At 43.9% G+C, this 27,454-nt stretch overlaps 1 protein-coding gene across 1 annotated transcript in view; it reads right to left on the bottom strand.

Moving 5' to 3' along the window:
• The window catches only part of LOC145412865 (patched domain-containing protein 3-like), a 136,332-nt gene that overhangs the window by 99,518 nt on the left and 9,360 nt on the right, over positions 1-27,454 (bottom strand). Inside the window, exons 2-4 of the mRNA XM_080282665.1 lie at positions 23,810-23,939; positions 19,860-19,976; positions 17,485-17,570 (exon numbers count right to left, since the gene is read on the bottom strand). Coding sequence (XP_080138791.1) covers positions 17,485-17,570; positions 19,860-19,976; positions 23,810-23,939 — 333 coding nt within the window. The remainder of the gene's footprint in view (positions 1-17,484; positions 17,571-19,859; positions 19,977-23,809; positions 23,940-27,454) is intronic.

Below are 27,454 nucleotides of genomic sequence, written 5' to 3'. Positions count from 1 at the left end.
GCAGTACACGGCTGACTTCTCGTCGAGAAGCAAATGCAACATGGAGAGGAAGGTGATGTTTACTCCCAAGTTTGTTGAAATCGACCGCTCCATGTCGATTTGGTATCGACAGCAACGTGCTGCTGATGTGATGGTACGTGGAACGGAGCTGAAGGCTGCTGCTGAGAAGTTCTCAAGGCTTCACGACGCCCTAGACTTCAAGGCATCCGAGGGTTGGCTCTTCGTGTTCAAGTTACGGCATGGCCTTACCAACCGTAAAGCTCATGGCGAAGCTTTGGGCGCTAACGAGGATGGAGTTGACGAGTTTTGGCACAAGGTGAAGGGCTTGATCGACAAGGAGGGCCTCACTCTCGGTCAAGTCTACAATGCTGATGAAACTGGTTTATTCTATCGCTCTTTGCCAACGAACACTCTAACCGAGGAGACAGAGAAGCGTGTACCTGGCCGCAAGCTCTCCAAGGAATGGATATCTGCTTTGTGTTGTGCCAATGCTAACGGCATGCACCGGCTTAAGCCCGTAATTGTTGGCCATGCAAAGCAGCCTCGGTGTCTTCATGGGGTGATGGATGTCCTTCCTGTCATCTGGTACCATTCTTTGAAGGCATGGTTTACAGCCCAGATCTTCAAAGACTGGTTCCACCGCCACTTCGTCAAGGAGGTCATCAATTACCAGACGAAGACACTGGGAATCCCGCGTGACCAGGTAAAGGCCCTCCTTCTCCTCAACAATGCACCTGCCCACCCGTGCGACAAGGACTTGGTGGCTGAGAATGGCCGGATTAGGTGCATGTTTCTGTCACTTAATATGACTGCTCTCATCCAACCAATGGACCAAGGAGTGATCCTGGCAACAAAGCGCCTATACCGCCGGAAGTTCTTGGATGAGGTGATGGTTGTTCTCGAGGACGAGGACGAGCGCAAGGAGGGATGGGACACGCGAGGCCAGCGGACTTTGGAAAACCATCGCGGAGGGTAGTGATAGCACGTTCAACTTTCTATTTTCTGAGAGCAAGGGACTTTTGGTTAATTATTGATACAAGCTCAGTCTGAGGTTTCTGTGCGCGTGGAGGAGTTAGGGATGAGGCTCACTAGGGGAGGGGGCAAGGCACTGGGGTCTAATTGTATTTATGGTAGTATGAGGTGGAGGTTATTAATAGTGTGTTCGATGTATTCTTTTCTGAGAGCAAGGGACTTTTGGTAAATTATTAATACAAACTCCACGGCTTGGGTATTTCTCTTATTACCATATGAGGGGTGTTGCACATGGGTCTTATTCACTATCACTTAGATTCTGCATGGGTTATTCACTGTTCCACCCTGTTGTATATTAGACCATTGTCCCACTTTCATGTAAACACTTGGTCTGGTAATAAGAATGCACTTTATCGCCTTGTCACTGTTACACTACACTAAGGGCGCAATCACTGTCTCATAAGTCACTGGGTGGCAGGTGCGGCAGGGAGACACGCAGGCGACAGTTCTGCCGGGACAGGGGCACCGCCAGGGGAGGTCGTGCCGAGAGGGCACGGTACTACACAGAGGAGCGTCTTCTCTCGTCCGAGGCTGCAGGTGGCGAAGGGGCCCGTGCTTTCCGGGCTAGGAACAGGAGTATGGCCCTCAGGACTGGGGCCGAACAATTCCCTGAACCTCTCATTCAGGTCTCGGCTGGAGGTAGAGGTCCTCCACCGTTGGGGTGTAGGGAGGTCCCACCCGGGTGTTCTGGGGAGGGCCTTGAGTCCCCGAGGGCTGTGGGCCCCAGAGCCAGGTGGGGCCGTCAGGGAGTGGCTGCGGCACCGGTCTACGTCAGGGTCCGTCAGATGGGTCTTCTCCAGGGCCAGTCGTAGGGAGCATAGGCCGGGGGAGGCTATAGGGCCTCTCCAGTACTCTCCTACGTCCTCTGCATCGGGGGTCAGGACACTCGACTCACACTGGGACGGTGGGGCTGCTCTCGGCTGCTTCCGGCTGTGGGACCCGGCTACTGGCCATGGCTTCCCAGGGGCACGACCATAGGGCGCCAAGACCCGGCTACTGACTGTGGCCTGAGAGGGGGAATGGTTACCAGCGCACCTCAGGACACCTTTGAAGCGGCTACCTGCCGTCTGATGAAGGCAGGAGCGACTACAGGCTGACTCCTTCAGCTGGTATGTGGAGCGGCTACAAGCCGACTCAGGGGCAACGCCTTCAGAGCGGTTACCGGCCATCTGACGAAGGTGGGAGCGGCTACAGGCCAACTCCTGCAGGAGGGGTGTGGAGCGGCTACAGGCCGACTCAGGGGCAACGCCTTTGGAGTGGCTACCGGCCGTCTGACGAAGGTGGGAGCGGCTACAGGCCAACTCCTTCAGGAGGGGTTGTGGAGCGACTACAGGCCGTCTCCGGAAGGACACCTTCTGACGAAGGCAGGAGCGACTACAGGCCGTCTCCTTATTACCCTCAGATCAGCTACTGGCCAATTCCTTAGCGAGGGGTGGGCAGCTACCAGCCATCCCAAGAGGGAAGACGCCTTCGGAGAGGCTACTGGCACACTCCTGAAAAAAGCGGGAGTGGCTGCAGGCCAACTCCTTAGGGGCACTGGTAGGAGCTGGACAGACAGCTCCACCCCGAGATGGGTTGGTGGAAGCACGCCTGGAAGGTAGTGCAGGATTCCTGCTATGGCGCCGGCAGGCGGGCTCCGAGTTGTAGGGGCGTACGGCCCGGGTTGACTTGGGCCGTTGTCACACTGAGTCTCGGTGCGCTGCTGCTGCTCCTTCGTGGGGTCCTTGTGGGGGTGTCTGGGAGTTTATGGGGGCACTATATTGAATTCCTGGTGGAGGTGGTTGGAGGTTCCAAGGGACACTATGCTGTATTTCAATATATATACAGTAATCCCTCTAATATCCGAACGCCCAATATCCGAACATCCCCACTAACCGGACATAATCGTCCCGGGATCCAACATTCCCAAAATGGTCCAAAAACCGCCAAAAAAAAAAAAAAAAAAAAAAAAAAAAAATCCCACCCGTAATTTTAACTTGCCGCGTGCGGCGCGGGAGAGCATTGTTGTGGCGCGTCATTCCTCCGATGTCCGATAGAGCGCCACTGCATCCTCCCCACTTTCTGCCTGTCTCTCGCCGCGAGTGCACGCTTGTCGTTATGGCTGTCCACGTACTCTCTTTTGTGGTGGTGCCTTACCTGCTACAGGCACTCCTGCTGCTCTCGGGCCTCCTCTTAGTGTGTGTGATGATGGCCTCGCCACCTGAGAAAAGGAAGAGAATGGTGTTGACTCTGGAGAAGAAACGGGAGATATTGGAAAAAGTAGATGCGGGGTGGTCTTCTTCCCGCATCCTCCGCGAGTTCAACCTGGCCCGATCTAATTTGTTCGATATTAAGAGATCCCGAGACAAACTCATGCAGTGCACGGCTGACTTCTCGTCGAGAAGCAAACGCAACGTGGAGAGGAAGGTGATATTTACTCCCAAGTTTGCTGAAATCGACCGCTCCACGTTGATTTGGTATCGACAGCAACGTGCTGCTGGTGTGTTGGTACGTGGAATGGAGCTGAAGGCTGCTGCTGAGAAGTTCGCCAGGCTTCACGACACCCTAGGCTTCAAGGCATCCGAGGGTTGGCTCTTTGCGTTCAAGTTACGGCATGGCCTTACCAACCATAAAGCTCATGGCGAAGCTTTGGACGCTAACGAGGATGGAGTTGACGAGTTTCGGCACAAGGTGAAGGGCTTGATCGTCAGGAAGGGCCTCACTCTCGGTCAAGTCTACAACGCTGACGAAACTGGTCTATTCTATCGCTCTTTGCCAACAAACACTCTAGCCGAGGAGACAGAGAAGTGTGTACCTGACCGCAGGCTCTCCAAGGAACGGATATCTGCTTTGTGTTGTGCCAATGCTAACGGCATGCACCAGCTTAAGCCTGCTGTTGTTGGCTGTGCAAAGCAGCCTCGGTGTCTTCGTGGGATGATGGATGTCCTTCCTGTCGTCTGGTACCATTCTTTGAAGGCATGGTTTATAGCCGTGATCTTCAAAGACTGGTTCCACCGCCACTTTGTCAAGGAGGTCATCAATTACCAAACGGAGACACTGGGAATCCCACGCGACCAGGTAAAGGCCCTCCTTCTCCTCGACAGTGCACCTGCCCACCCATGCGACAAGGACTTGGTGGCTGAGAATGTCCGGATTAGGTGCATGTTTCTGCCACCTAATACGACTGCTCTCATCCAACCAATGGACCAAGGAGTGATCGTGGCAACAAAGCGCCTATACCGACGGAAGTTCCTGGACGAGGTGATGGTTGTTCTCAAGGACGAGGACGAGTGCAGGGAGGGACGGGACACACGAGGCCAGCCGACTTTGGAAAACCTTCACTGCTACAACATCAAGTCTGCACTGTACAACTGGGCTAGTGCATGGAAGGAAGTCTCTGTGAAGACTCTGGAAAATGGTTGGTCTCGTCTGCTTCTCGGAACGGATGTGGAGTACGATTTTCTAGGGCTTGACGTGGATGACTTCCATGCACGGCTACGTACGCACGGCGACGATGTTGGTGTGGACGATGTTCGTGAGTGGTTGGATGATGACGAGGGCGATCCTGGGTATCAGACATTGTCTGATATCAAGATCGCGTCTTCAGTTGCAGGTGTCAGTACCGAGCTTGAAGATTCCGACGAGGAAGGCGACGATGATGCGGACTCCTCTCAGCAGGACACTACTCCAGCCATCCCCAAGCTGAGCTCACTCCGGGAACACCTAGAGTTCGTCCTAGACTACCTGGAACACCCGTACTGCGACAGGGAGATGGGGCCCTTGGGACTTGGGGAGGAAGTGCGTGCTTTCAGGCAGCGCATCATCAATCGTCAGAATTGTCAGTTATTGCGCCAATCAACCACTGACAGTTTTTTCAGGCCCATGACCCCCGCTGTGCCCAGCCCTGGCTCCACTCCATTGCCTTCCCAGGACAGGCCCTCATGCTCCGAGCCACAGCCCAGCACATCAGCCATGGTGGAGTCACCACTCGACGTGAGTTTGCGTCTGTCTTCACAGTCGTCTGCAGTGGGTACACCATCACCACGACCCAGCGACGCACCCCTAGGTCACCTGCCAGTGTTACTCTCGGACTCTGACAGTGAATAAACAGCAAGAACTTCTCCACTAGACCACACGGGAATTTACACTGTTGTGCAGTGAAAAGAAACAGTGTGTTGTGTTAAGGATTTACAGTTGTGAGTGAAAAGACTAATTTGGAACAAAATTTAACGTAAATAGACTTGTTTGTTTTTGCTTTAGAAAATTATTAGAAGAATGGGAAAAGTTAAAGTGCAGAGTGCAACACTTAGTAAGTTACAATGGAGCATTAGTTAGACAAGAGTGCGCACTGTGAAGAGAACGATTTCTGAGTGCGATTGACTAAGTTCAGTGCAAGACTTCATGAACAGTGTTCTGGAAGTGCTCCAGGAAATCCTTCTTACTGTCAGAGTCCGAGAGGAGGCGGTTATTCATCGAGGTGGACATGGACTTGCTGTAAGTAGGCAGAATGTTTCATACTGTACTTTTTCCATACTATACTTACCTCAAACACCTCATTTCACTCTTTAATGTCCTTTATTGGTGTGAATAGGGTGTTAGGAGCTATGCATGTGCAGTAGGAAGGTGTTTTGCTGAGTTAGGCTAGGTTAGGGTCCATAAGTACCAGTCCAGGAGCCAGTAACCAGAATGTTTAATATTGTATGAACCTACTTCTAAACCCTCATTTTATGCTTCTTTTGCATTTATTTCAGTCATTTATGTGCCTTATTGGTGTGATTTGGGTCTTAAATAGGTGCTATGCATGTCCAGAGGGAGTTGTATAGGTGTTTCTCTGAGTTAGGGTCCATAAGTACAAGTCCATAAGCTGGTGCCCAATATCCGGACAGGACCAGTATCCGGACCTGCCTATGGCTCTATTACGTCGGATATTGGAGGGATTACTGTATATATATATATATATATATATAAATCTATGCACATACATACATACATTTATATAAAATACATATGAGCCACATTTGTTTGTTTGTTTGTTTGTCCATAAATCACACCCAAACCATGAGCCAGAGACCCCCAGACCCATATATACTCTGAATCAAGGTGACCCAGGGATGGTTTTAGGGGGTCAAAATTCAGTTCTGGGTCATTTGAGGTCACTGATAGGTGTTCGTCTTTTTGGCCCAAGCAACGCCGGGTACCCCTGCAGGCCAATTTTTGGCATGGAGACTCACATGACCTCCAGTTCAGACATAGTCTATATGAGGTTGACCTCCAAGCTCATTTGAGGTCACCAGTCGGAGGTCATTTGAGGTCACCGATAATACACGCTCGAATGACTGGACTCAGAGACCCAATTATTGCAAATGGAGACTCAGATGACCAGTTCGGCATAGGCTATTTGAGGTTGACCTCTGAGGCCATTTGAGGTCACTGCTCAGAGGTCATTTGAGGTCACTGGTAATAGTAAACAAGTGGGCACAAATACTGTGTGTTAGTCTGCAAAAGCTGAAATAGAAAGTTCCTGGAACTCTTATAATCCCTCTTGAAAAGCATGAGAGGTACATGGTCTTTCTGGAGTAGAAAGAAAGATTGAACTAGAACAAATGGAATTAGTGTTAGCCTTTTTGGCCCAGCAACGCCGGGTACCCATGCCAGTATATATATATATATATATATATATATATACAGTATATATATACAGTATATATATATATATATATATATATATGTACGTATGTATGTTAGGCTTATGACCTGGACCTTTGACCTGTTGTAGAATGCGAGCTGTTTGCGGAATCGTTTAATCTCACCCAGTTGGTAAAGCAACCAACCAGAATACCTGATAATCCTGACCATAATGCCCATGTCTTGGATTTATTCTTGACAAATAATCCAGATCAATACAGGATAGAGGTACTGTCACCACTTGGATCCTCTGACCACAATCTCATCAAAGCCTCATTAGTTAACCCTCCTACACCTCCCCATTCCGAACCTGTCAGGGTGACCCGATGGCACTTTGACAGGGCAGACTGGGATGGATTTAGAAATTATCTTGCTGATGTTCCATGGCAGTCTTTCTTCTCTAGTGATCCCAGTACTACCCAGTCCCACATTTGTGACTTAATACTAGCTGGTATGGATTTATTCATACCAAGTCAACAGTTCACTACAAGATCAAACCCTCCAAAATGGTTTGATGGCAATTGTGCCAGAGCAACAGCCCAAAAGTCATTAGCATATAACTCTTACTTAAAATCAAAAACATCTGAATCACTCTTCCAATATAAAATTGCTAGAAATCATGCAAAAGCTGTATTAAATCTATCTAAATCAAACTTTCTTCAAAAGCAAGCATCAAAACTACTTAACAACCCTAATGACAATAGAAATTCTGGTCAACTCTTAATTCTTTCAATAATAACTTTAACAAGTCATCTTCCATTCCCCCACTAAAATCTTCAGATGGCATTATTACAAATGACCCACGTGGGAAAGCAGATATCTTTGCTAGTACCTTTGCAAGAAACTCTACCATAGATGATACCAGCCAGAATGTCTCAGTACTGGAACTTGATTCTCCCGAAATTGCCCCATTTAAAATACAGACAAGATTCGTAAAATCCATCCTAGACAATTTACCTACCAACAAAGCTCCAGGCCCAGATGGAATTCCTCCAATTGTTTTGAAAAAGTGTTCCCCTGAACTTGCCTCTGTCCTAGCCAAATTATTCAGACTATGCATACGTACTTCTTTATTCCCAAATTCATGGAAAGAAGCCAATATCCACCCAGTTCCGAAGAAAGGAAGTTTGTCTGACCCCTCCAGTTACAGACCAATAGCTGTCATATCTTCTCTTGGTAAGGTATTTGAAACTTTAATTAATAAGCATATTGTTAAACATCTTGAATCCAACAACTTAATTAGTGATAGACAATACGGTTTTTGCCACGAAAGATCCACCATTGACATACTCAGTCTCTTAACTCATACCATCCATCAATCAATTGATCTTTTTGGAGAAACTCATGCAGTAGCTCTTGATATCTCTAAAGCTTTCGACAGAGTATGGCACCGTTCCCTGCTGTCCAAACTCCCTTGCTATGGACTAACGTCTTTTGTTCCTTTGATTTCTTCTTATCTTAGTGACAGGAAAATAAGAGTAAAAGTAGATGATGTATATTCGAATTTCCACTCAATTAACGCCGGCGTGCCGCAGGGATCAGTTCTGGCGCCAACCCTATTTCTGGTTCATATTAATGATCTCTTATCTGTCACTCACAATCCCGTTCACTCATATGCAGATGACTCAACACTACATAGTTCATTCACACTCAGACATCCATTTACAAAGTCTAATATCTCTACCTCTCAACTCAGTACAGCCATCTCCATAAATCAAGATCTAGCTACAATCAGTGAATGGGGACAAAACAACCTTGTCTCTTTTAATGCTAGTAAAACTAAATATATACAGTTTACTAATAGACAGATATTGCCAGCTTCATACATTACCTTCAGTGCTACTAATATTCCCATCTCCAAAAGTATTGAAATTCTTGGTGTCTCACTTAACAGTGCCCTCAACTGGACCTCTCATGTCAGATTACTTGCTAAGGCCGCCTCAAAGAAACTTGGATTATTGTACAGAGTCTGTAACTTCTTCACCGATGAGCAGTTAGCTATAATTTATAAGAGTCATGTGTGCTCTCAGCTTGAATATTGCTCACCCTTGTGGAATTGTTGTGGAGAGGTTGCATTGAGACAGCTAGACAAAATTCAGAATAAAGCTGTTAGAATCATTAACAACCCTGCCATTACATATAAACTACCTCCCCTGCAAGTAAGAAGGAATGTTGCCTCCCTTGCATTATTTTACAGATATTTTTTTGGCAAGTGCTCAGACGAGGTTGCGTCCATGGTGCCGCCTCTCCATGCCTTCCCTTGTGCTACACGGGCATCTGGTAGCGCTCATGACTGGAATGTCACTCAACCATATTGCAGAACTTCTGCCTATCAGAATTCTTTCATTCCCCGAACTGCATCTCTCTGGAACTCGCTTCCCCAGAGTTGTTTTCCTCCAAATTTCAACCCACAACTGTTCAAGTCTAACTGTTACAGATATTTTATGAATGGAGGACACCAGTAATCTGGTGTATGGATTTTTTTTTTTTTCCCCCCATTTGTTTTTCCTTCCTCCGTTCTGTTATTAAAAAAAAAAAAAAAAAAAAAAAAAAAAAGTGAATTTCTTTGTCATTTGCTGGCCATCCATCCTTCCACAAAGTTTGGTCCAGACTGAATATAAACTAAGTTATTGGGTCAATCATTTGGCCTTGTCATGTGACCATGAATTAACAGATTATTCTGTTAACTTAATTCCTTTATCCCTGCTTAACCCTGAACTTTCACACTAAGTTTGTTCTAAATGCAGTGAATATAAGATGATCTTTCCAAGTCACCCTTACCTTTAACCTTTGCCTGTGACCTTGACCTGTGGCTGCCTTCTCCAAAAGTTGAATCCCCTTGTACTTGCCTTACCTTCAACCCTCCCATCAAGTTTAATCTAAATTAGATCAAAATTGTTTAAGTTGACCATGTTATGTGACCTTGATCTTTAACAGATTGTTCTCAGAAGTTAATCCCTTTATTCTTACTTTAATGTTTTGCTTAAATCAGATAAAAACTGCTTAAATCGACCTCGCCTCGCCTGTGACCTAGTGTTTTCAAAACAATAGGTCTAGGCTGATCCTCAACACTTCTACAACTTTGGTTCAGATCAGACCAAACCTGCTTTTGTTGTTTTGTCCACACTCAGACACTAGAGTCGAACTTTAACCTTGCCCTGTGCTCTTCATCTTTGTCTGATGGTTCCCAAGTTTGAATCCATTCGTTCTTGCCATTCCCTCAGTCCATCCACTATGTTTGGTCCAGATTTGATAAATACTTTTGCTGACCATGCTAGGTCAACCGTTGGCCTGGCCTTGTGGCCTTCAAAGTTTGAAAATTAGAAAAAAAAAAAAAAAAAAAAGAGTCAAACCCTTGACTGACCATCAACACTTCCACCATGTTTGGTTGAAACTGGACCAAACTTTAAGTTATTTTGTTACACACACACACACACACACACACACACACACACACACACACACACACACACACACACACACACACACACACACACACACACACACACTGAAGGAATGCAGAGAACAACTGGCGGATAAAATTCACAGCTTAATTGTATGCTCACTGGAAGAGGGGAAAGTGCCAAAAGAATGGAAGAGGGCAAATGTGGTACCAATTTACAAGGGAGGAAACAGGGAAGAACCCCTGAATTATAGACCAGTGTCTCTAACCAGCATGGTTGCAAAATTGTGTGAGAGAATCCTGAAAGACAGATGGATAAAATATCTGGAAGAGATGAATATTTTGGCTGAATGTCAGTTTGGATTCAGAAGTGGAAGGTCATGTGTTTCTAAATTGTTGAGCTTTTACTCAAGGGCGATTGATGTGGTACAGGAGAGAGATGGTTGGGTGGATTGTGTGTACTTAGACTTAGAGAAGGCCTTTGACAAGGTACCTCATAAGAGACTAATGTGGAAACTAGAATATATAGGAGGACTAAAGGGGAAACTTCTGGAATGGATGAGAGACTTTTTGAGAGACAGACAAATGAGGACAGTAATAAAGGAAAAGATGTCTGGATGGAGGGAAGTAACAAGTGGAGTCCCTCAAGGCTCAGTGTTGGCGCCAGTAATGTTCCTGATTTATGTAAATGATATGGTAGATGGAGTGAACAGTTATGCAAGTCTGTTTGCTGATGATCTAAAGATCTTGAGGAAGATAGAGGTTGAGGAGGATTGTAAAATACTGCAGGAGGATTTGGATAGGATACACAATTGGAGCCGGACGTGGGAAATGAAATTTAATGTAAAGAAATGTAAAATATTGGAAATGGGTAAAAGTACCAGGAGACCATCACTGAATTATTTTTTGGGTAATGAATTAATCACAAAAAGGAGAGAAGAGAAAGATTTGGGAGTGCTGGTCCAAGATAGTTTGTCACCAGAAAAGCACATTAACAAGATACTTGGAGAGACTTATAAGCTCTTGACTAACATAAGAGTAGCATTTCATTATATGGATGAGGAAATGATGAAAAAATTGATAGTGGCCATGATCCGCCCCAGGTTAGAACATGCAGCGGTAGTGTGGTCCCCACACAAAAAGAAAGATATAAACAAGATTGAGAGAATACAAAGAACAGCAACCAAGATGGTCCCCAGTCTGACAGACCTGTCATACAGAGAGAGGCTGGAAAAACTGGATTTGCCTTCCTTAGAGGAAAGGAGAAAGAGGGGAGACATGATTGCGGTGTTCAGGACCATGGTGGGAGTAGATAAAATTGACAAAGAAGATCTGTTTGTATGGGATAAGAGAGCAACAAGAGGACACGGAATAATATTGAAAAAGTCAAGCTGCTTGAAGGATATCAAGAAATATAGCTTTCCTTACAGAAGTATAGACTTATGGAATAGCCTGGACAAAGGGATCGTCCAGTCTAAAAACTTAAACGAGTTTAAAGCTAAATTCGACTTATTGAGAAACAGCGACGGAAACCCACGAGCATAGTACATTCCGTGTATATCACAATTAGGTATACAGTATTAGGTAAATACTTAAATATTTGGAATGACTTAGACAAAGAGGTGGTGCATGAGAAAAACATTCATGTGTGTAAAGGTAGACTTGATATATGTGGATATGGAGACAGGACAACATGAGCATTGCTCAATTCCTGTATACTACAAATAGGTAAATACAAATAGGTAAATACACACACACATACTGAAAGAGAAAAGGGAGGAAGCAAAAACAAAAAATGAGGGAAGATCAGAAGAGGAGAAGAAGAAATTTTTTTACAAAGTAATAGGATTGCAGGTACGAAAGTGGTACACAAACAGGATGGAAGAAAAAGGAGGAAGGTAGTAGAACCATGTCATGACAAGTATATAAACAAGATGATAAAGTTGATGTACTCAAATGTGGATGGAATGGTATCTAAATTACTAGAGATGAATGATTATGTCTGAGAAAATGAACCACAAATAATATGCCTAACTGAGACAAAATTAACACCAAGGATATCCAATGACATACTAAACTTAGAGGAATACAATATATGGAGAAGAGACAGAAATTTAAAAAAAGTAGGAGGAATTATAATATTAACTAAGAAAAATCTAAAAGTCAATGAAATAAACCTAGATATACCATCACAAGTAGAACTGATTGCAGTAGAGATCGACACATCTGAAGGTAAAGTAATTGTAGCCAATTTGTACATGCCTACCAGATCAAACACATGGGAAAGAGACGAATATGAGGACCTGGCAGAGAGTGCAATTCAGAGTATAAGATCATTGCTACATAAAATGGAAGAGAAATCGGAAAGAATTATACTAACTGGGGACTTCAGTACAAATATAAATTGGAATACTCTAGATATAATTAGCCAAGAAAGCTGTTGGGACCAAAAGCTCCTGGATCTCGTACAAGAGTTTTTCTTAACGCAACATGTGAGGGAAACCACCAGAAAAAGAGGACTTGATGTACCTTCAGTGCTAGATCTAATATTTACTAGGCAAGAAAATGACATTGACAGTTTAATATATCACCCTCCACTCGGCAAAAGCGATCATGCAGTACTAAATTATAACTTCAGGATAGCATATGACATAGTAAACAGCAATGACAGTTACAAAAAGAGCCTAAACCATAAAAAGAGAAATTATCAAGACCTAAAGAAGTATTTCTTAGAAGTTCACTGGGAAAATGAGCTTAGAGGACAAGATTTAAATGCTGTATATAAAAAATTTTGTGAATTTTATGAAATAGGAGTCCAGAAGTACATCCCACAGCACAAAGAAGCAGATAAGAAAATACAGAAATGGTTCAATACAGAATATAAAAAATCAAAAGAAAGAAGAGATTTGTTGTGGAATAGATACAGAAGACACAATAGTGAAAGGGCGTATAATAATTACAAACAGGCAAGAAACGACTATACAAGAATAAGGAGGGAAGCCAAAAAACAGTTTGAGGAGGATATAATAAATAAAAGTAGTGATCAACCAAAGCTGTTTTACAGCTACATCAGAAGCAAAACCAAAGTAAAAGATATAATACAATCCATTACGGACGAGGGAATCACTTATACACAAGAGAAAGATATTTGTGAAGCACTAAATAAGAATTTCCAATTAGTTTTTACAGAAGAAAAAAATTTTGAGAGGCACTATGTGGAACACGCATGTCCACACATACTACCAGATATACAAATAGCAGAAAAAGTAATACAGGAGGAGTTAAGTAGATTAGACAGAGGAAAAGCAAGTGGTCCTGATGAAATTTCATGTTGGGTATTAAGAGAATGTGCAAAGGAGTTAAGTAAACCATTATTTTTAATTTTCAAGAAATCCTTGAGTCAAGGGAAACTACCTGATATTTGGAAGAAAGCAAATATAGTCCCCTTATTCAAAAAAGGAAATAGACAAAATCCTCTCAACTACCGACCAGTATCACTGACCAGTGTTGTAATCGAGGTATTAGAAAAACTTATAAGAAAAGCTTGGGTAAATCATCTAGAAGAACACAGTATGATAACAGAAAGACAGTTTGGTTTCAGAAAAGGAAAATCATGTGTTACTAATCTGTTGAGCTACTATGACAGAGTAACAAACACAATACAGGAAAGGGAAGGATGGGTGGACAGTATCTATTTAGATTTCAAGAAGGCTTTTGACACAGTACTACACCAAAGACTTTAATGGAAACTGTACCATCAAGGAGGAATTCGAGGCAAACTGTTTTGTTGGATGCAAGATTTTCTCATAAAAAGAGAAATTAGAACAGTACTAAGAGGAAACTACTCATCATGGAAAGAAGTGACTAGTGGAGTACCACAGGGTTCAGTGCTGGCACCAATCATGTTTTTAGTGTATATAAATGATATAAACAGTAACACTGGAAATGAGAGCTATCTGAATATGTTTGCAGATGATGCAAAAATACAAAGGAGAATTACTAGCACAGACTCTTGTAGGGAGCTACAAGATGAATTAAATAAACTTCATGAATGGAGTAGTACATGGCAAATGGAATTCAATTTGGACAAGTGTCATGTAATCAAGTTTGGTAAAAGTGGAAAAAGACCTGATTGGGATTATAAGTTAGGAAATAAAACCCTATACACATCAGAAAGAGAGAAGGACCTAGGTGTGATTATCAATAACAGACTATCTCCAGCTGACCACATCAGCGAGAAGGTACGGAACATGTATACACTGCTTGCAAATATGAGAATAGCATTCACATACATAAATGAAGACATGCTAAGAAGGATAATAACATCATTCATTAGACCAACCCTGGAATATGCATCAGTGGTCTGGAGTCCTCATCTCAAAAAGCGTATAGACAAGATTGAAAAAGTTCAAAGGGCCGCTACAAGATGGATACCAAGCTTAAGGGACCTAAGCTACGAAGAAAGACTAAATAAACTGAATCTACCAACACTACAGGAGAGAAGGAAAAGAGGTGACATGATAATGCTATATAAGTGCATATCAGGAAAGGAGAAAATAGACATAAATGATTACTTAACATATGGAGAAGCATCAGCAAGAGGACACTGCAAAAAACTGCATAAGAAGAGAGGTGATAAAGACGTAAGGAAATTCAGTTTCCCAAACAGAGCAATTGATCAATGGAATGCACTACCGAATGAAATAGTGTGTGCCAAAACAATTCACAAATTTAAGGATATGTACGATAAATATGGTTTAAGACACAGGACAGTACGAGCTTGACTCATTCCTGTAAAGATACAATTAGGTAAGAATTAGGTAAGGTAAGAACACAGAGAGAGAGAGAGAGAGAGAGAGAGAGAAAGAGAGAGTGGGGGGAAGGGGGAAGGACAGACACACTGTATCAAGGTGAGAGTGACTATATCTATTATCGAAAAAGTTTCCTGTGGGTAGGATGATATGAAAGGGTAGTTTGTATCATTAAGGTCATTTTCTAATGACGGCCAGCCAATACCCGCATATCTATCCATACTGCCAAGTGGCTAATCTCATAGGTCATCTAGAGGGACTACAGCAGTAACACATTCAAACCTCTTTATCACAAAACATCACCACTCCAGTACTGATTAGCCCCTTCAGTCCAGTGATGTATTTTACACTCGCACTTGTGAAACGAGAGCAAGGTTTTGTTCGATTTGTGTGTGTGTGTGTGTGTGTGTGTGTGTGTGTGTGTGGAGACTGCGCGTAGAAATAATCCGTATCTATATGACAGGCACCTACTGTCAAAGACAAGGAAAACCAAGAGGAAATCTAACATCTGATTTATCATCCCCCCCTCCTTTTAACCCGCCCCGTCCTGTCGACTTATGGGTATGTTGCAACATTTTGCATTTGCCAGTCCCGACGACGCACTGGTACGTCGTGCAATTGCAAGGTCCCTAATTTGCACAATTTTCAATTTTTGCACGTGATTTTTTGTACGTATACACGGGACACCTTCCTCTATTCCTCTACAAGATGCCAAGCAGGTACAATGCCTTACACCGTATAACTTCCCCCCCCCATTGTCTTGGCAGTTCACCTGTTACCAGTGACCTGGCCAATAAAGATATTCAGGGCCAGAGTGATTCCCCAATCAAAGACAATGTGGAGGACAAAGTTTACATAGCATTATAGGAAGAAACAGTCAGAAATGATGATCAGGTAATGTGGCAAAAGAAAGTCAGGAATGGTGATGAGTTAGTGAGTGGAACAATGCTTATAGTGCCAATATTACTGTTTGAAAACCAATATACTCTCGTACTACATATAAATTCGTACCAAATAAATAAATAAATACCGTTTATGAATGGTGTAGAATAGTTATCCTCCCATAGAACTCGTTTTCTTTGCAGCCAGCCTGATAGAAAACCCTGTAAGGTAAGGAGGTACTCCTGCCTGTATCGAGTATTTTAAACCTCAGGTGAGCGATTTCTCTATGAATTTTCAATGTTTCTCACCAAAAGTGGAGGTTTTAACCAAAAAAAATTTTTTCCAAAAATGCTCAGGACTGGGGGGTGTCGGAGGTGCGAAAGTGCTCGGGACGTGACGGGTTAATGGGACTACACCGCTAGTGTGTGTGTGTGTGTGTGTGTGTGTGTGTGTGTGTGTATGATAGAGAGAGAGAGAGAGAGAGAGAGAGAGTTTATCCAATTTTAACAGTTTGGTGACGAGGTTAAGGTACAGCCAAGGAGTTGACCTATTATTTAAAAAAAGTATCTTAGAGGTTGGGTCTGGTTAGTACTTGGATGGGTGACCGCCTGGGAACACCAGATGCTGTTGGCATCCCTACGTGTCAAGTGAGGTTGGTGGAGGATTAGTGCCCCTCCCTGTAAAACAATTAACTCTAAGCCTTGGCCACCCCATTTGGGATATATGGCGTCTGGCAATGAATGAAAAATGAATCTTAGAGGTCAAGGTCACAGGGCTAAGTCAAATGTTGACCTGTCTATGCCACCTTAACCAGTTTTTATCTGACTTAAATCAAACTTGGTGGAAGAGTTGAGGGTAACGCAATAACAAAGGGATTTGATTTTGAGGATAATAGTCAAAGATCAAGGCCACAGGGCAAGGTCAAAGCTCTTTACGTGTGTTTTCGTGTGAACAAAATAATTAAAAGAGTCTTCATCTGATTTGGACCAAGCTTGGTGGAAAGGCTGAGAATCAGTCAAGCAGCTGACCTACTTTTTTTTTTTTTTTTTTTTTCTTAAGAACAACAGTTCAGAGGTCAGAATCACATGGTGAGGTCAGCTTAAACTATTTTGATCCGATTGGCACCACATTTTGTTGAGTTCAGGGTAAGGTATAGAAATGGGGATTCAGTTTTGACAACAGTCATTCCGAAGTCACGGTCACAGGGCAAGATCAACACAAACAGTTTTGAGCTGATCTGGACCAGGCTTGGTGGAAGGGTTAGCGGTTGGGCAAGACTGAAACAGGTGTTTTGAAAGCATACAGTTGAAGGTCAGGGGTCAGGGTCACAGGGCAAGATTAAATGTTCGATCTTTCGACCAGGTGGGGGTGGTGGTGATTCATTCTCTGAATGCTCCTTGATGTCTTATATATATATATATATATATATATATATATATATATATATACTCTATTCATGATATTTCCATGCGATTTTATTCAACTTGAGCTAGACATTTCTGAGTGGAGGAGTTCGATATAGTCCAAATAAACCTTGTCGTTACCAGTAGCTCTCAAGCTGAAAAAAATCAACTGGTAGGTTCATGAATAAACTGCAAAAATAAGCTGTCATAATGAATGTGTTATACTGACGAAATAAGAGAAACAGTATTTGAGTTTCACCTGAACACACTTGCTCCTGTATGCACCCACCTGTAGCAGAGGTCCTCCTGGGTGAGGTTCCGACCGTGCCTGTGCGTCACCTGGATGGCTCGCAGCTTCTTCTTCAAGCGGTACATCTAGAGGAATAGACTGATATTATTACTGTAGCTACAGTACATGATCAGCTGTCAAAGCTCTGTTACCTTTAATCATATGCTACATCTGCTGTGTGGCAGTGTAAATCGGTGGCATTGTCGCTGTTCACATTTTCTGAAAAATTTCTGATCTTTTTTTTCCTCACTGATATACTTAAACCTTCAGTAAACAGCAAATTGTGGCAAGGGATAATATCCATCTGAAACAGAGTGGTCGGTCTAATTAAAATGCAGTATAGTGCCACAGAGGGCGATCTGGCACCCCCAGAAGGAGCCCACCAAGGAGCACCGACAGTGCGCCAGGCCTCAGGGCGAGAACAACATAAGTCCGCCTGGGCCGTGCACCCTTATGACCTGGAGCTCGCCCACCGCCACCATAGCAGGAATACAAGACTACCATCCAGGCGAGCTGTCCCCAACCAACCTCGGGGTGGAGCTGTAACTCCAGCTCCAGTCAGCACCCCTGAGACAGCCGGTCGCCACTCAGCCCTCCTACAGGAGACGGCCTGTAGCCACTCTCGCCTTTGTCAGGAGACGGCCTGTAGCCGCTCTGAATGTGCCCCTAACGAAACGCCCTGTAGCCGCTCGACCCTCTTGTAGGAGACGGCCTGTAGCCACTCCAGAGGGAATCAGGAGACGGCCTGTAGCCGCTCCCGCCTTCATCAGGAGATGGCTTGTAGCCGCTCCCACCTTCGTCAGGAGATGGCCTGTAGCCACTCTGAAGGTGCCCCTAACGAGACGGCCTGTAGCTGCTCGAACCTCCTACAGGAGACGGCCAGCAGCCACTCCGGAGGCAAACAGGCGATGGCCGGTAGCTGCTCCCGCCTTCGTCAGGAGACGGTCTGTAGCCGCTCTGAAGGTGCCCCTGAGTCGGCCTGTAGCCGCTCCTTCCCCAGGCCATGGCCAGTAGCCGGGCCTTAGCAACGGCCTGCAGCCATGTCCCCAGACGGCCACGGCCAGTAGCCGGGCCCTACAACAGGAAACAGCCGGTAGCCACTCCTCTGTCAGGTTCTGACTCCTATTCACCAACCTATGACCCAGAGGGAGCCCCCAGCCTGAAGGCGTACTGGAGAGGCCCCGTGACTTCCATCGGGCTCTTCTTCTTGCAGCCAGATCTGGAGAAGACTCGTCTGACGGACCCCGACGAAGGCCGATGCCGCAGCCCCCTCCTGATGGTGTCTCCGAACACTGGGGACCGCAGCCCTCGGGACCTCCAGACCACCCCCAGGACCCCCGGGTGGGACCTCCCTACACCCAGACGCCGGAGATCGTTGGCCTCCGTCAGGCACCTGAGTGAGAAGCTCAGGCAGCTATTCGGCCCCAGCCCCAAGGGCTGGACTCCCGCCCCAAGCCCCGAAAGTACGGGACCCTTCGCCACCAGGAGCCCCGGACGAGAGAGGACACCCCTACGCATGATCCCGTGGCCCCTGAACACAGAGGCCCCCGGTGGAACTCAGCCCCGTCAGTAGGGAGGCTGGGTCACCTCGGCCACCCTTGTACCTGACCGCCATGATGCCCAGACCCGAAAGGAGTGACAGTGAAAGCACAGTGTCCATGACTTAGTGACGTGAAGGCAGAGCAGTGAATTAACCATATAAAGGAAGTCAGTGAGAGAAACACCAGTGCCAATAGAAAAGTGGTGGAGTGAATAAAAGTAACAGTGAAACCGTGAATACGGCCAAGCAGTGAAATGCGGGTCTATTACAGTGAATACGCTACCATCTAGTAACTCCGCATCATCCTGAAATCCTACACAGACCCCAGTGTTAAAGTTATAATTACCAGCAGTGAAATAGTACCACCCACTCCCCAAACATATAACTTGGACTTCCTGCAACAATAGTATATAAACCTCTGCCCTAAGTGCTATTCAACTTACCCGACCTTGACCTGAGTAGTATCCTGCGCGATACTAATAACCCATATCTAGGCCTAAGAATTATAATTGCCTAGTGTATCTGTATTCGTGACATCTACCCATTCCTCTGTAGAATTCAGTAATACACATGTAACGTTGTTGCCTTGAGTTTTTGTGTCCTGCCTCTCTTCTATTTGTCTAAGCTCCGGTCTAGAAAGAGAACCCAGCTACACACTAGGCGTTAGAGAGACGGGAAGCCGCTCCTAAAACACCTAGCATTACACTAATAACTGAACATCACAGTCTGACTGATGGAATGCATTTCAAGAGAGAATGGCACTCGATAAGTAAGTAATCAGAAGTAGTATAAAAGGGGGAAGGGAGGAATGCAGCACATATTCGGTTCAACTCACCTCTTGGACATACTCGGCCTTCAGCACGTTGTTAGCCTCATACAGAATCATTTGGATTCGCTGGTCGTTGGGAAAGTTTTCCTTCTGCCAGTCAATAGTCTTCACGTAGTCTGAGTCCTGAAGTGTGAGAGGGAGAGATTAAATAAAAAACAAAACAAAACAAAACAAAAAATCAAGTGATTGGAGGAGGAAGGTCAGATGATGAGAGGGAAGAAGATATAGGTGAGTGTAAGGGGGAAAAAAACGAGGATAATGTGAGGAAGCAAGAGGAAGAATGAAAACAGAGAAGAGAGGAGATTAACGAGGAGGGAAGGTGAAGAGACCACTGAAGAGGGGGGGGGGGAAGAGCTAGTGTTTGAACGTAAAAAGGGAGGGTGATAGATAAAAAAGGATTAGAAAACGGGAGAAGCTGGGTAAGATGAAGACCAAGAAATAGAAAGAGGAGGTCAACCCAGTTATGGCAAAAGGAAGGTTGGCACACGTGGGGAAGGATAATGGATTGTAGGAACAGTAGAAGAAAAGAATAACAGATTAGGAAAATTGAACAATATGAAAACAGTGCAGGAGGGCATATCGATGATTGTGGCACTATGAAGGGAATCCAGATTCGTTAAAAGGATAGCAGCAAGTAAAGATGGGGGGTAGGGAAAAATTTGAATGGAAAGAAAAATGACACTTCTGAAGAAAGAGTAGGGTTAGAACGGGGAAGAGCAAGGAGTGCATATCAGGAAACGGTAAGCAGTGCAGCAGTAAAGGGAATTTATGGAATAAGCTGATAAAATTATCAGTGTGTGCAAGAGGTGGACAAAACTTCTTTTTAAAATATCTATTCTCTTCCACTGCTTCGTCTGTTACCGCCCAGTTCTTCATTATATGAATTGCCGGGTTGTAGAACAAAATCTTTTCGGTCGTACAAAAGATATGGTGCCCTGAACATTTTTCAGTTATATAGGATTGTGAACTCTGTGCGAACCTTGTTCCTTATAGTCTCACCCTCAAAAAAGGTTTCATGAATGAATAATAGTTAATGGAGCCAGTTTCGGTGGACTATAATTTTGCAGAGCATAATTTGTAGCGTAATTATTTCTTATGCTTTCTTCAGTAAGCTGAAAAATTCTTTCTCTGTGTTTCTATAATGAACCTATTTAATCCATCAGATTATTAACCTCGAACTTGGTGCAGAGTACTGCCGCGGTCGCTCTTCATGTGGCCTCAGGATCAGAATATCTTTCCGTGCTTTCACACTTTTGTGCACACGCTGGTGTAGATAGTGGAGTTCTGCACGTTGAACACACTGTCTGAAGCTATGAACATAATCACCTCCTTGCCGCCCTGTCCTCTGCCATTTAGTTGTCCTCCCTCCAATTCACACTTCTCTCTCTCGAATCTCTCCATTCCATTCCTCCACCTCATCTTTGTTCTCCCCATCCCCCTCTCCCCCTCCACCTCACTCACACACAATCTCTTAGTCTCTCATTCTTAATCCTCTCTACATGGCCACACCATCTCAGAGTATTTCTCTTAACGATTTCAGTCACAGCCTCATCAGTACGACAACTCTCCTTTATATCTTCATTTGTTTGTCTCTTTGCCCATGTAATTACACATCCTCCTTTCAGATTATTAATTTCCACTGTGGCCACTCTAGACTTGTGTCCTTTCAACGGAGTCCAAGCTTGGCATCCATACAGCAGAGTGAGGATCACAATACTGTCATGCAACGACCTTTTTTTTTTTTTTTTTTTTTCCAATTCCGATCTTACTGCCGTCTTCCTTTTCACTACTTTTAGTGAACCAGTAACTTTTCTTCCCTGCTATACCCTTTCAAGTACTTTATCCACCAAACTTCCAATCTTACTCATCAAACTACCTAAGTACTTGAATACACTCGCAGTCTCCACTTCCTAACCATCCAGCCTCACTATGCAGTATGTAACTATTAATCTCATATAATAATAATAATAATAATAATTCATCCATCCATCCATCCATCATCCAATCCTAAGCTACCCCATGAGGAACGTAGGAGCCCGGGGCTAGGCAAGTTGGTCCTGACATTTAAGATGAGAGTGACCAGCCTTACTCATCCCTGAGTGGCATTACATGGGCAATGAACCCCAGCCACCCCTTGGGTATATATAAACCTGCACAGGCTCAATCCAGCGGGAGCGTCTTAATTACCCACCAAACCACGAGGCGCCATAATCTGGTTGTATGGTTACCACTCATTGTAGTAACTGGTTTCCTGGTGTACAGGAGCCATTTGCCATGTCGCTCAGTGCAGAGTCACCCGTAAACAGAACGAAGAGGAAGGAATGAAGGAAAAAAAGACAGAAGAGGAAAGAAGGAAGAGAGGAAAAGGCAGTCACTCGAGAGCAGCATTAGCTCGAGTGAGTGGTTGGTGAGCCCCCCCACCTACCACTAATAATAATAATAATAATAATAATAATAATAATAATAATAAAGTAAATGTGCAGTTTATTCTTGTACATTCGGAGAAAACATGGAAACTATATGCCCAGTCGTGCGATATATGTGCCGATTTCTTTGAAACCCATGAGCAGACAATTCCGTATATCTGATTTTTTTTTTTTTTTTTTTGAGAGGGGGGCTGACCCCCTCTAGAATCACTGGGGGGGCGGGGTCATGCTCCCCAAATATCGCATTATGGATGAGTTCATTGTACAACATTTACTAAGATATCAAAGTCATATCTGCCCTCATTTCACTATTTCTGAGAATGTTAAATTTGATGTGGGGGGTTGACATCCCTAAAAGTCATGGTTGGAAAACTGTGTATGGTGGAAGATCTTCGGAGTAACCAGACGAACTAACATGGGGTTTCACTCAAATCTTTCTCATATTTCTGTTTTTTTTTTTTTTTTTTTTTTTTTTTTTTTTTAGGGGGCTGACTCCCCAAGAATCATTGAGGGAGGGATTACACTTCCATGCATCGCATTACGGATGAGTGTCCATTGTACAACTTTTACTAAGAAATCAGAGCCATATCTGCCGTCCACTACTGAGAATTTCAATTTGGTGAGGGAGGCTGAACTCCTTAAAAATAATGGTGAAAAGTTTTATATACTGTAGTAGGAGGCATGATCAAGGAACCAGGCGGACTGACCTGGGATATTTCGTTGAAATCCGTTTTCTAACTTTCCTCCTATTTCTGATCGTTGTTTATTTTTGGGAGGGAGGCTGACCCCCAAGAATCATTAAGAGAGTCACTCTTCCCAAATATCGCATTGTGGATATGAGGATGAGAGTCCATTGTATAACATGTGCTAAGGTAACATTGCCATATCTTTGCTCCTTTCACTGTTTCTGGTGGGGAGCGTGGTAGCTCAGTGGTAAGGTGTAGGGCTCAAGACCGTGAGGTCGAGTTCGCTCCCCGCCCGAGTGGCTGCTGTGCTGGGACGGGTAGCGCTCTCCCGTCACCCTGGTAGGGCTATATGATCTAATAAGGTCTAGCTCGGGGGATTATTCCTCTTTCCTCACTATTTCTGAGAATTTTTAATCTGGTGAAAGGGGCTGATCCCACCTAAAAATCATGGTTGCAAAACTCTATATACTGGAAAATCTTCCCGGTAACCAGCCTAACTCACCGAGGAAGTTTCATTCAGGTGCCTCTAGCAAAAGCGCGCACACACACACACACACACACACACACACACACACACACACACACACACACACACACACACACACACACACACACACACACACACACACACACACACACACACACATTGGATCTAGCGCAACGGTATAGGGCGCGTTGCCGAAAATTATACCGTCCTGCAAAACAGGATGCATCGCTGGATTGATATTAATAATAATGATAATAATAATAATAATAAAAATAATAATAATAATAATTATAATAATAATAATAATAATAATAATAATAATAATAATAATTATAACGCACCATTTTCCTTCAGTACCTGTGGGATCCAGAGCCTCTCCGGGCGACTTTCCATGTAGAAGTTGGCAAATCCAAGGCAGCATGAAGCAGTCACCAAGAGGCACACCAGGATGTATTTCCAGGGGTGGGTGGCCAAACTTACACCATACCTGAGGGAGGAAGAAAATGTTCCCATACGAGTGAACAGCGTATGTAGCAGAGTATTTCATCTTCGTTAGAGTTGTAACGTGAAAATTAGCACCTAGCGGCGAGTTAGACTGTGATACCTTACGGAGCAGTGCTAACAGAAAAAAAAATAGTTTTTAAAAAGAACACTTCTTAATCCCAGGTAGTCATATTCTCTGCCGAGTAGCCTTATGCGGAATTAATATTTGACTAACTGTTTTCATCTCATCCAGATTACGGAGGGTACATCAATAGCAAAATATTGTTTTGGCACAGATAATGGTATGTTTCCCGTACAGATAGTTATATTCCATCTGTGTATATATTCCATTTGTCCTTTCCTATGACATTTCAAAGACAGTTCGTCAATGTTGCGTCGCGGTTCTCACTTTTTCCTTCTGGCTTCTAATAGAGGTGTCTGATAGTGGAGCTGGTGGCCTCTTTGTAGCAAACAGCCTTGAAAGGATCTGTAAGTTTTCTGTCGTGTGCTATACTTGTACCCTTTTGTACAGTCACGCACACTTTGAAGTGTATTTTCACTGTTAATCGAAACAGCGCCAGTTCTTAGTGAAATACCACAATTCCATTAGTGCAAAAAACTTTCACCTGCGCCATTCTATATGACTGTTTCACATGAGATTTCTGACCAGTGTCCAGTAATTTTACATTGACTGTGGAAAAAATTCCACTATGTTGTAGAAATCACTGACCAAAACTATCGTGTCCTGTATTCTTTCAAGCTTACAGAAATTAGACATCAAGAAATACAGTTTCCCCTAGCATTCCTGCATCCCTGTGTTATGTGGTGCGTCTTTGAGCCAGAGCCAAGTGACATGGGATGTCAATGGTTAAAACCCCACTGAGAGACGCCGTATCATAATGGGCAGAGTCACTCACACTTTTTGTCAGTCCGATGTATAGCTAAGAAATCAAGGGACCACGGTTCAGCTCCCCAGGAAGGCATTTTTTTTTTTTTTTCTCTCTCTCTCTCTCATTCTCTCCCAGTGATATGAAGACCACAAAATACAATAAGTCTTTGTCTGTTTAGCGAGATGTAAAGATAGGTAGACAGACAGATAAAGCGGAACAATAGAAGGGAACTGCATTCATGGATGTGTACCTGCATCATCTGAGCATAACTGTCATAAGAACAGCATTCGAAACGGTCAGTGGCCTTCCTTCTTTTTTTTTTTTTCTTTTTGTCAGTTTAGTCCAACCAGGCCAGTTCTGGTCAGTAAAGGTTCATTCAAGCCCAGTTAGATCCAGTCTGAACAAATTTGGCTCGTTAATCTCTACTTCCCAAGAATGTCTCACCCAGCAGCAGAGTAAAGCCATTCGGCACTTATCAAAATAAAACAAACTCGATGTACCCAGAATAAAAGGGTTAAAATCATTTCTGGCCATTTAGGACCAGTTAAGTTTATTCAGGTTCGTGAAACCCTCTCTGTGTCAAGTTAGGACCATCACGTTTATTATACGAGTAGTATTGCTAATTTCTGATCTATACAGGACAGTCAGGTTTATTTAGACCCATTCAAGACCATTCAGGTCTATACAGTTCAGTTTTGGTCCACCAATATCCTTCACATACAGAACAGCTCAGGGAGATCTATTTAGGGATGTTCAGGTCAATCCAGGTTGATCAGTAGCCTTGCACTTCGGATCCATATAGACCCGTCACATCCATTTTGGCCTAGTCGGGTAATTCCAGGTCCATTTAGATCATTAAGATCCAGTCAGCCTCAGTCATGTGAGTTCAGGTCCATTCATGGTTTTTCAGGTCTTTTCAGGTCCAGTCATGGCCTTGGCATCTAATCAGATCCAGCCATGGCCTTGACATCTAATCAGGTCCAGTCATGGTTTTGACTTCTAATCATATCCAATCATGGTCTTGAAATCTAATCAGGTCCAGTCATGACCTTGACATCTAATCAGATCGTCATGACCTTGACATCTAATCAGATCCAGTCGTGAATTGACGGAGCTGAACTGAATCAATGAAAATATGATATGGCGGCGCAACAACAGAGGTCATATGCCGCGATCCAGTCGTGACTTTGACTTCTAATCAGAGTCATTCAAGGCCTTGGCATCTGATCAGATCAGTGACATTAATTCAGGTCCTCTTACATCCATTCAGGTCGGCTTATATCCATTTTCGCCATTCTCATTAATTATAGTTATGCTCAGATCCCTCATGTTCAAAGTATTTCAGTCAATTATGATCTTTTCAGCTCACTTGAGGTCCATTCGGTTGATCTTGGTAAGTTAATATCAGTATAAGTCATGTCTAAGAAATGTGTGGCAAAAACGTTGCCCCATCAGTGCAATAGTTTTTGTGATATGGCTTTCAAGTCCGACTCAAGCGTCGTTCTAGCATTTGAGCTTTAATGTCTTTCAAGGCCTTTTATGTCCCTTGAGGTCCCTTGAGGTCCATTCGGTCGATTGAGGTCGAGTATTGAGACGTGCCATAAATCAACCCATTCATACTTTTTTTTTTTTTTTTTTTTTTTTAATAAGGTGTCAGTGTAGGTCTTTCATGTCCGGGGTTTTCAGAACTATGTGTTTCATGATGATGGGCGTGTTGGATGAAGGAGGGACCTAGAACTTTGAAAAGTTATAGGCTTCACCTTTACAGTAACAGTTGTGTCTGTGCAATCTGCGCATTAAATCCATTAGATCCATATGAAAACTTTACAAGCTAAAGAGATTTTATATTTTAGATCCGAGTACGAGCTGTTTCGATAATTTTCGAAGCCGGTTTGTTCTCCGAACTTAAGTTTTGCTGATGAAAATGGGTTCTACACTACCGAGTTTCTAAATTCAACGTAGTTACTGTATATCACGTGATTATGATGCATGAAGTTCTAAAACGCATGGAGGAAAAAACATAGTCGATGATCGCTTCCTTGGCGTATTTCTTACCTATTAGAAAACAGATTCCTATAACCAAACGAAAGTTTATCGATCACAAGCTTTGGTATGTGGATGTCAGGGTCGGATGAGGAGCTAGGAACGCTGATGCCGAGTATATTTTACTCTGGCATCAGAGCAGGGATTGTGAGTGTGATGAGGAGGGATAGACTGAGGTGGTTTGGGCATGTTGAGAGGCTGGAAGATGACAGTTGGGTGCGGCAGGTGAGAAGTGTGAACGTCGGGGATAGGGTTGCGAGGGGCAAACTAAAAAAAAGACGTGAAACGAGGTCATAGAGTGTGACCTCAAGGATAAGGGACTGAATAGAGAGGCTGCCAGAAATCGTATAGCGTAGAGAGCCGCCACTGAGTGACCAAGGCCGACGCATGCAAGCATGTTGGAGCCTTTATAAACGATACGACGAACTTCACCAAGGCTTGGAATTAAGGAGGTACAGAATCTTGTATGTCTCTTGTTCTGAATAAAAAATAAATAAGAAAAAGGAAAGAAAGGAACGAAAAACAGATAGTCAACTGAACGTTTGTGAATCTGTCCAGATCGGGGGAAGGGCAGTAATGGCAATAA

Source organism: Coenobita brevimanus, chromosome 94 (assembly GCF_032717465.1).
Source record: "Coenobita brevimanus isolate Jiangsu-jjx chromosome 94, ASM3271746v2, whole genome shotgun sequence".
NCBI lineage: Eukaryota > Metazoa > Arthropoda > Malacostraca > Decapoda > Coenobitidae > Coenobita > Coenobita brevimanus.
The sequence above is the reverse complement of the archived record's forward strand: the minus strand, read 5'-3'. Positions and strand labels throughout refer to the sequence as shown.